Genomic DNA, 10,461 nt, shown 5'->3' with positions numbered 1-10,461 from the left:
GCTTCATTTGTTTTCCATGACCCATTTATGGGTTTATGATTTTCCTTTGAACATATGCTTTTATCCTTTGTCCATGGGCCCATTCCTTCTTACCCCTGTTATTCATTTCTTACATATGCATTCTTTTAGTGGAGACCATAAATAACCAAAAGTTAGGTGGTAGCTAGCTTTCCTTTAAGTAACGCATGTAACAGAAATAGTTAAAACATCATCATGTTTTGGATGGGGATGAGAAACCGTTGTACCAGAATTCTGGGTAATCTGTATGCATTTTCCAAATACTTTTAAATATGTTTTCTTTTTTAAAAAGATGACATGCTTTGAACATTAATAGTAGATTTTAGCAGTCTATTTAATATACCGACAGCAAATTCCTCTTCCAATCCAAGGTAGTACAATGTATGCAAAACAGGTGGTAGTAATTTAGTAAATAGTTTTCCTCTATTTAAAACTTTATGTGTTCTGGCTTACTGACTTTTACAGTAGTGCAGAACTGGATAGCAAGTGGAAAATCCACTATCTAAATGAAGCATAGTCAATCAGTGGGCCATTGAAATTGGAATCTTTATCTTTGACATCTGTAAGTGTAATGACTGCATATTCTTTGAAATTTGGCACTCCAATGCTTTATACTTTTCAGCACGTCTTGAGTATGATATCAGAACATAAAAATAGCTTCTTGTGTCACAATTTTCTGAGGAGCCCATTAATAAATTGAATATAATATCAGAGTCAGTAAGTAAACTGAAGGAGTTAGATGGTAGAAAGTTACTTACATGTAGACACATTTCAGCAACTTGTGTCCAACAAAAAAAGTGAACGCTGTTAAACAGGGTGCTCCACAAAACAGTCTGTGCCCCAATTGAATACTTGCTCTCACCAAGACTAGACACATACACAGTTAAAAAAGGTTGACGTGACTTCAAGCCTGCAGTAATAAGGAAGAAAAAATCATTTAGTTTTCATTTGGCAACTTTTGCAAAAGTTGCATATGTTAGCCTCTAATTAAGCACCTATTGGAACTACCTCAGTGCTTTTTCAATAAGTGTCATTTATGTTAATTCTGTCCTTATTAAGCAGACATCTTTGCCATTCATTTTAGGTTATCTGGGGAGATATCCCAATAAAGCAGTATGCAAATTAAATTTTTCCCAATTTATAGCATTTAATGGTAATCCTAACACCTTTCAATAATATTTTCACAGTAGGAAATATCATTTTCTGAGAATAAATCTGGGCCCTCATACTTCAGTGGAAGCAACAGTGCAAGAAAACCATCCTTCAGAAGTCCAAGTAAGACAGGGATGATGTTTGGGAAATGGGGCTAAGGCAGCCTGGAAACTGCCACGTGGGGGCCACTGTGGTAGTGAAAAGGAGGGACAAAAAAGAATGTACATTGAATTGGTTTGTTTAAAGCAAAAAGTTCTGTGAAGTGCTAAGCATGCAGTTCCTCTGCCCTAACAGTCGTCAATGTATATCATAAAAACACCATCCTCACAAAGACTATTAAATGGATCATTCACCTATCAGGGACTTAAAGAGTATGGATAACTGTGGAACATTGTGATAAAGGCTAAAACTACCTAGGAAAATGAGGATAACTTAATTAGAGCATCTGAAAGAGAATAAGAGAATTAATGTATTTAAAATGGTAGATCTACTGAAGTGTAATCATTTTGTGGACAAATATATTAAATGTCCCCCCCAAATGCCTGTGTAATTATAGAGCAATAATCAATTATTCTTTTTTTTTTTTTTTTTTTTTGCGTACATTACTACAGGCAGGAATACATAGAATTCAAAAGACAAATTAACAAAGTGATTTGGAACAATAAACACAGTTTCAAACAAAGTGATTTGGAACAATAAACACAATTTCAAACTACTTACTATGAAGGTACAGTAAATTACATTCAGTTGCCTATAATAAAATGCTTCATGGAACTAGGATAACAAATTAATATCATGGTATAAAAATGAAAAGAACTTTCCTAGAACTGGTAATTGATGCTGTTTACTGAAATCTCTAAATTACAAAAACACTGAATAAAAAACTCCACTGCAGCCTTGAAAAATGGGAATGAGGTGCACTAGAAATCAAAACCTGAGAGTCAGACAAGCTTGCAGATGGAAAAACTTAACACTAAAGACAAGTAATATTTAATGTCTAAACAGCTTGCAGTAGTATCCCAGATTTTCAGTTTTATTTGATAAATATGCTTTTCTAAACTTCAATGCATAGAATAATAAGCTTGAATGAAAATACCTTCTCGCATGGTGGCCACCATCTCAGAAATCTGTCCATAAAAGTATTTAGGTGGAAATCACTTAAGACCAATTTACCTGTAATTGATAATAAAATGGCCAAAAAATATAACAATATATATATATTAAAATTCCTATTAAATTAATGTAAAAATAACTTATATAAACTTCATAGGTAAAAGAATTTCTACTAAAGAGATGAAAATTTGAAAAAGTTATAGAAATATACTTCAAGTTACCAGAAAACTGCAAATGACATTTATACTGGTCCCCAGCTTGCAAGAATAAGAACAAGAAATGGTATATTCTGAAGGATATTTTAGCTGTTACCAGTAACTATGGACAAATATGTTAGGAATACAAAAAGAAGGAAAAAAAAAATTTTGGTCTCAGAGATACCAACAGCAGTTGAAGACACAGTACATTTGGAGCTTTCTATTTTGTACTAATACCGCAGAAGTTAGAGCATCATTAAAGTGATTCTCTGGTATCCTAATGACTCCTGAAAGCACACACAATGCTGTGGCAATATGATCCTGAGGCTGTTCTCATTTATGCCAGGCACTGGCTGGTTGTGGAACTGGAGAAGCAGGAGATAGCTGTGTTCAGGGTGATCTCGCAACATGCACAGCTGTATTTTATTTATTTTTTTTATTTTTTCCTCTGCATAACTATTGCTGCATCACAGATTGTCCATACCAGATTTCAGATGTAATGGTCAGCTCTTCAGGTGTTTTTAAAAAAAAATATCATCATTAATACTGTGTTGTAATTGTAACTGATAACCAGCTCTGAAAAAGGGTATATAATGATTAGCAGTTTGAACTGTAGCCCTTCCCACACAAAACACCCTATTCATTTCAGCCACCTGCTGTCTCCTGATCCCTTGGCACAGAAGTATCTCATTCCTCTCAGCATACCTATGTGCTGGCCAAGCCATCCTCCAGTGCTGAAACTGCCTACTAGCAATGTTGTGTCTGCATTGTAACCCAGCCTCGTCTCGGGGATTATTTTACTGGCACTGTGCCACTGCATCATTTCTGAGTGGGCTGGACAACCCGCAAGTATGCGACAGACTGCTGAGGAAGGGGTACTAGGAAGTGTCACGCAGCAGAAAGACGGCTACATTCTTCACTCCAGAAATCCTTCTCTTGCTATTTCCCTCCAAAAATACTTTCCATAACAGCCAAGGGAAATATGCTTCTAACTGCAAAAGCAATTAGAGAATAATTTAAATTAATTTTAAATCAATTATCTCCTCCTGTAAACCTGCTTAAAAAAAAAAAAAAAAAAAAAAGAAAAACAGAAAATCCCAGTGTTGTTTAAGGTCCCCTTTACCACCATTAAATCTAGGCAGACTTAGGTTTTCCAGTGTGTTGATTGTACCTCCTGGTCTATCTGCTAAAATAATCATCCACTGTATTCAAGATTTCCTTTCATGTTCATTTCCATATTAGTAGTAGCAGCACTGCTCTTTTTGAGGAGAGATGGGGTGGGGGAGACACTGGTGTGACAAGATGTGTAAAGACTGATACCCCAGCATTTGGGTTTATGATACTCATGCTATCATTTCATTTTTGAAATAGCCTAATGAGCCTTTCATATTTTCTCAAAAATCTGGCTAATTTTTTAAAAACATTTTCATTTTGTAGATATGTTAATCTACAACAGAGGGCATGAGGCTGCATTAATAGATAGCACGACTGATAAATAGGCTAGTTTAGATTCTTGCCCCACTCACCTTTAACTGCCATTTCATTTGTTTCGATTATTTCCTGAGCAACTACATCCCTTGCTTTCTGTGGCCTCTATCAGATGAAGCAATAGCCTAAGGTATACATGCTCTCTTGATCCTCAGAGCAAGCTAATTTTGGTTCCATGTTATGCCAGGAAGACAAACTCCTCCAGGACCATATCTTTATCTTCTGATTTTACTTGAATGTCAATTGCTAGCCGATAACTGTGCACTTTAAGAAAAATGTTGCATCAGCCTAGTTTTCTTTAAACATTTTTTAATAGACTTCCTTTGATTCCCTGTCAAGTTGCTTATGTGTCTTCCTTCACTGGAGTTACCCCCAATATGTGCCTGTAGCCTTCTGCCCTGATCTTTGCAATTCCTTGTTTAAAACCAAACATTTTGTTCCTTGCTTTCCCTGGAGGCTGTTTGAAGGCCAGAAGCAGTAGGGCAGAATACTTGGCCATGCTACAGTGCTGTGGCATTTTCAGTGGTGTTCTGACTCAGTGACCTTATGAACACTTGTCCTTGACCCAAACTTGGCTGTGTTTCTGATAATTTGAATCTTTAGCTCCATAACCTCTAAGAATCTTAATTACTTCTGGAAACACAGTGAATTTACATGTGCTTCTGCAAAGAGTCATGTACAGTTGATTGGCTGGAATATAGCACAAGAGTACCATGAACTTGCTTCCATATATTAAAGGCATAAATTGCAAGTCTTCTGTTGTTTAGGTGTGAAACTGCCAAAGATTTCCTTCTGAAATTCACAGTTCTTGGGCTGTGGGAATAGCTTCAGACAGCTAACACCCAACAGTATCTCCATAATAAATTACATCCCAGTCACCTGGAATACTGTGGATTTCAGATGGGAACATGAAGTACTTTTTGAGCATGATGGCAGCTGGAACTGCTGATTGCAGAATCATATAGAGCACATTTAATGTTGATAAAAGGAAGTAATATTTAAAGAGCCTAACTGACTTGTGGAGCTCAATAGCTATGTGAGATGTATTTGAAAGACAGAATGGTAGAATGCAATAAAACATTTGATGAGTTTATGTATAATAAAATCAGTCACACTAAAGATTGAATAAAAAAAAACATAAGAGCTGCTGTAGTTGCTTCTAAATCAGCAAGCACTTACTGAGGTTAGGAAGAAACTATCCCAATAGGCAACTCATTTCTCAATTTTCCACTTTTCTGTGTTTTATGTTGGTCATCTACCAGACCAGAAAGAGCAGAGCTCTTACGTAATTTAGCAATTTCAAAAAATTGCAGCTGCTTATTCAGTCCTTTTCTCAATATGCTTCAAATAAATGATCAGCTGTCATTTAGATAGGGGAGAAAGAAAACCCTTTCTTATGTAATTCTAACACATCACAATTTTCTTGTTGTTGCTTTGAAAATGGACATACCTATCCTCACATAAACAATGGTATAGGACAAAGTTATTATTTTAGTGAATTACTAAACTATTGCATGCAGATAAATATACATTTTTTTAATGTGTGTTGTTTTATTGAGGCCCCCTCCCCCAGGTTAATTCAGTGGTTCAGCTTTCTAACATCTCAACAGTATTTCATGACTGGACTGTTGAACTAGTTTTAGCTGTCATAAATGATCTTTAAAAGTTGTCTTGAATGACTGATACTCAGTGGCTCCATATAGAGGTCCTGAGAGTCATGTCTTCCTTCTAATACTGCTAAGGACTTGACTGTTACCTTATTAACAGGAAAAAATGTGTTTAGAGGAATTTACGTGTACTCACAGACGTCTCTTTAGCCCAGACATGACACCCTTTCATTCTGCTAAAGCCATGGCTTCTTATGTAATGCACAGTTTGGGGCTGAGCTTTGAAGAGCTCTTTAACTAGTGGTGGCACAGTCATAGTTATTCCTCTCATGACTAATTAGAAATTAGAAGCTCCAACTTTGTCAACAAAACATATTTTTAAATCTCACTGACCAATAGCTAAGTTCTTCTGAAAGTCTTGTGTACAGCTCAATGCAGATGTGGAGGAAATTTTACAGTGAATGTAGAGGTCCATTTTCAAGTGCTTTACGTTGGTGGAGCAACATAAAATTGTGCTAATCCAATTCAATGAGTTCTGGCAGGAGGCCAAATCTAACTTGACAGGACCACAAAATCAATTCTAGAACTATAACTACTATATAGGAGGGTCCCACAAACTGTGAGTAAAAAAAATCTCTTCAATAATTTGACTTCAAATCAGAAACAACCTTACTGGATGCTTCTCAAATTTTGGTTTGAGTAGTTTCCACTTCATTGGTATCCATCTCTCTGTAAGGATAGTTTGTACAGCTGTAATACTTAAAAAATCCATATGACTGATTAACTCCATTTCCCTCCCAAAAATCTCTTTTTCAAATACTCAAATATTTACACACAAAACACTCACATAGATATAACTTATTTGTATTTCATTCTGTCATTTTGTCAGTGAAGGTTTTGAAAATGCTTTAAGCCAACACACTATTCTACAAAGAACTTTTAATTAGAATTATAAGTCAGATTAAATACTATTTCATAACATTGAAAATTCCAAGTTATTTTCTGATACTCTCAAGAAAATCTGAAGTACTTTGTCTTGGTTAATATGACAACTATGAAAACAAAAATCTAGTCAAGAAAGCTTTCATACTGTGTTTGAAAAACTGTGAACCATTAGATCCCATTCCCACATAGCTCTAGTTGCAGCAACTTTAAGAGAGTGAAAATGTTATGATTGACTTGGTACTCTTTCTCCCTGCAGTACTCTGGAAACATACCGTGTTTATGCGTAGGCTAGCAAAATGCACCCACAGTTTACAGGGGACCATTCATCTTATTCCCTTGGAAAAAATACATAAATTATATATATATTTTATATATATATATATATATATATACACACACATACACATATAATTTTACTACTCCAGCTATTTCAACTGTTTACGTAATGTAAGAGCTGTAGCTGAGATTGTGCAACTGTTGTGTCCAACACATTGAACTGCTCCATACTAACTAGTATATATTGCATGGTATGAAGGAGAAGCACCCCAAAACACCAAGTTTGACACATAAACATTTTGTTTAGCAATAATTTACTCATTTTGCCTTAAAGGGCTGAGGCCACAGTGTGATACTAATGATATTCTGTAAACAAGCTGTATGGAACGTTGACCTACTATAGTGATAAACCAAATACAGTTGATTTTCAGAACTGAAAATCAAATTTCTTAATACTGAACACCCATGTACATCTGGTCTCCAACCCATCATTTGTTGCTTTTACATATTCTTGCATTCCAAGTAATGAAATTAACAGAATTCTGTCTGTCAACTTTTCTATATACAAATACTTTTTAAATAAGCAGATGGCATCTTTGACTGTGATCCTTACCACTACCCATTTTTGCTTCTGGAAGAAAGAACATGCAAGATATGGCAGATGAAAACTGCAAGATACTGCCAGGCATGATGGTGTGTTGACCTATAAACTGTGCAGCACACATGAATTTCCATCCTGCAGTGCCACAGAAAATTATCTTAGAGCATTCTGAAGAATACTACTGACAGAACAGCACCCGTTTCCAATCTGCTGCCTATTTATACACTGCCCTCCCCCCCAAAAACCACATCTGTCTCCTACCAGTAGCTTCTAACTCACATCCCCTCTATGTCTTCAACCAGGAAGGAGAAAGTGGGAGAAGCTCACTGTCACCAACATCAGCGAGTCAGCCTGGGAGCCATTCAGACATTTCTCTGATGGAGTCCAGTGTGAAAAGAGGGAGAGCAATCTTTGAGAAGATGTCATCAGAAAATGGACAGAACAGCAGTGCTGAAGGTTAGCCTTACCGCTTTGATCTGATTTCTCATTTTAGTTCTCTATGGCTATGATCTCCAAACTTTTCTGATCACAAACACTTTTCAATAAAATATTTTCAAGTATGTACTCCCAACATATGTATATTAATTTATGGATTATATACATCTACTATCCTACCAATATATTATATATATGATGAAGCATACACAAAAATAAGTAATAAAAAGGGATGAAAGATGAAATAAACGCTTTTAAAATGTATACTATTTATAATGGTACAAAAAATACATTCTGCCTACAAATCAACTGATTGTCTTGTGTAGACCATTGCTCTAGAGTATCAAAGAATGTATGTACCTGTGTTTCGGTTTAATAGAGAAACAATATTGATGATACACTACTTGTTTTTTAGGCTTTATATAATGATATATAACATACTAATACATGAACATACTTGAGATTTCAAAATTGTATACTTCTGATGGTATTATAAAGTAAATTCATGCTACAGATCAGTGATGTTAGTGCAAAACCAGCTCACTGCATGACTATCTCCTTTTATCTCTCCCCCTCCTGATTTTATCTCCTATTGTCAAAAATCTATGCTCAATAATTTAAAACTTACTCTTATCATAATTTCTGATGAAGACAACCCAAATCTACAAATATGTTATCAAAAATACGGACAGCAGTCATCAGTTATGAAGAAGCAATAACTTGATTTTATATTTTGGTGGAGATAGTTCAGATTTGGCGATGTGTTGTTTTTATAATAATATGTGGATGAGCCTCCTGAGCATTATTTTTATTTCATGCCCTTAATATTTCCTTAGTTTGATCATAATGTTGTTTATACTGGCTATCCATAAACTTAACCTGATCTATCCACAGGAAATTGGGAATAACTATAGTGAAACAAGTGAAATCGTATTGTTTAGGAACTAAGTAATAGCATCATCCACTCTGCTGTCTTCAAGAGTTTGTAACCCAGATGCAAATATGCCCTCTGGGCTGAAATATGTCATTAGTTTTGAGACCAAAATTATATTGCTTCAAGTCTAATTTTACAAGTTGTTTGCAAAGGAAACTTGACCTGCAATAAAATGTAAAGAAATACAAGCATTCAAGAAGACACTGAAAAGATTATTACCTTAAAGTCCTGTATTTTCTTCCCTTTAGGTTTAGATCTTTCAGATCTATTCAGCAATTCTCTTCTGTAATCTGTGTTTAGGTGTTATCCCAACATGCTCTATAGTACAGAAAAAAAAAATACTTATGTATGTATGGGCTTGCAAAACATATTCCAGCATCACCATTTTTTAAAATGAGTTGCAAGTTCACCTCTATGTCAAAGCACGCCTCTTAAATGAATATGTCCAAAAGAAAATATTACTGCAGTACACAAACCAAATCTGAAGAGAACTGAATATTCTCAGAACTACAAAGTGGGGTTTTATATAATAGTGGTCTTATTGCTTCTCCCATTATAGTTGCTGGCAACACATGCTGGAAATTTTGAGTGAACTCTTTTAAGTTTTCTCTTTCAATGTTTCTTCAAATGTTTCAAATCCTGAAGTAAGGTTTATAGATGTATTGTTAGATTATATTACCCAGATCAATATTTTTTTGGCTAAGTATTTCAAAACTCAGGGAAAAGCAAGAAAAGTTACCTAGGAGATAGAAATCCAAGGCTCTGTGTATGCTATGACCTAAGGAGTGTAATGTTAGATCCAGTTAAGACAGAACTTAAAATGGCAAACAGATACAGGTATTCTGAAGCTATCTTGAGTGCAGATTTTTAATTTTAAAATTAGATATTATTAGTGGAAAAGTTCATTATTATTTATCACTTTGCGCTGTAACCCTAATGTAGTCCTAATGTTTCACGGCAGCATTTGTTGAGCTCAGTATCATGCCAGTGGATTGTGGAAAATTGGAAGATGAAATAGATGGAAGTTAGGCCCGTAACATATGGAAAACTGGTGAAAAAATATTTAAAAATTGCAATTTATATTGATGACATGATGCAAAGTCAAGATTTGAATAGCTGACAAACTGCCGATATGTAGGTGGGTATGCAAGCTAAAAGTTAAAAGGAAAAGTCTCTCAGGGCACAATGAGAGGCTGTAATAATCTCCTGTATGTACCTCCATTGGTCCTAACGTCCAGAACCAAACAATTGAATTCATGAGCTGGATAATCTGGAAGCATGATGAAGACTATAAAAATTCAGATCACTCAGATTCTTCCCATGTTATTTTTAATTCCTGATATCAGAGTGAAAAGGGATAAAGTCTGATTCAGAATGGCAGGTTGAAAATACTGCATGTTTCTAGTATGCTCCTTTCAACTGAACCTTTACAGTAAAACTAGTTTTTAGACTTTATGTAGGAATTTGTAGTTGGTGCCTTTTAATGAATGCTTGTTTATTTTCAGATGATTACATGAGAACAGAAATACTTTTATAACATAAGTATTTTTTTAAAACAATGTATGCTATTTTTAGAATTAGAACTGTGAACATTTTCAGGGCATGTATTCTTATAAATAGTAAAAAAAAAAAAAAAAAGGTGCTCATAAAAGCTGTGCCTCTCAGCCATTATTGTTACCAGTTCACTGTTTGGAG

At 35.0% G+C, this 10,461-nt stretch overlaps 1 protein-coding gene and 1 long non-coding RNA gene across 3 annotated transcripts in view; one reads left to right on the top strand and one right to left on the bottom strand.

The window, feature by feature from the left end:
• LOC121071932 lies at positions 1-2,318 on the bottom strand. Of its 2 annotated transcripts, none has more exons than XR_005820856.1 (3): positions 2,267-2,318; positions 773-928; positions 1-122 (listed from the first exon to the last, which is right to left on the bottom strand). It is a non-coding gene; the product is annotated as an uncharacterized LOC121071932 (long non-coding RNA). The 2 variants fall into 2 exon arrangements; XR_005820857.1 differs by having other exon boundaries at positions 777-928.
• A 1,013-nt stretch (positions 2,319-3,331) lies between these two features.
• XIRP2 (xin actin binding repeat containing 2) overlaps positions 3,332-10,461 on the top strand; it is a 36,102-nt gene continuing 28,972 nt past the window's right edge. Inside the window, exons 1-2 of the mRNA XM_040561574.1 lie at positions 3,332-3,355; positions 7,700-7,853. Coding sequence (XP_040417508.1) covers positions 3,332-3,355; positions 7,700-7,853 — 178 coding nt within the window. The remainder of the gene's footprint in view (positions 3,356-7,699; positions 7,854-10,461) is intronic.

This window comes from Cygnus olor, chromosome 6 (assembly GCF_009769625.2).
Source record: "Cygnus olor isolate bCygOlo1 chromosome 6, bCygOlo1.pri.v2, whole genome shotgun sequence".
Taxonomy (NCBI): Eukaryota; Metazoa; Chordata; class Aves; order Anseriformes; family Anatidae; genus Cygnus; species Cygnus olor.
The sequence above is the reverse complement of the archived record's forward strand: the minus strand, read 5'-3'. Positions and strand labels throughout refer to the sequence as shown.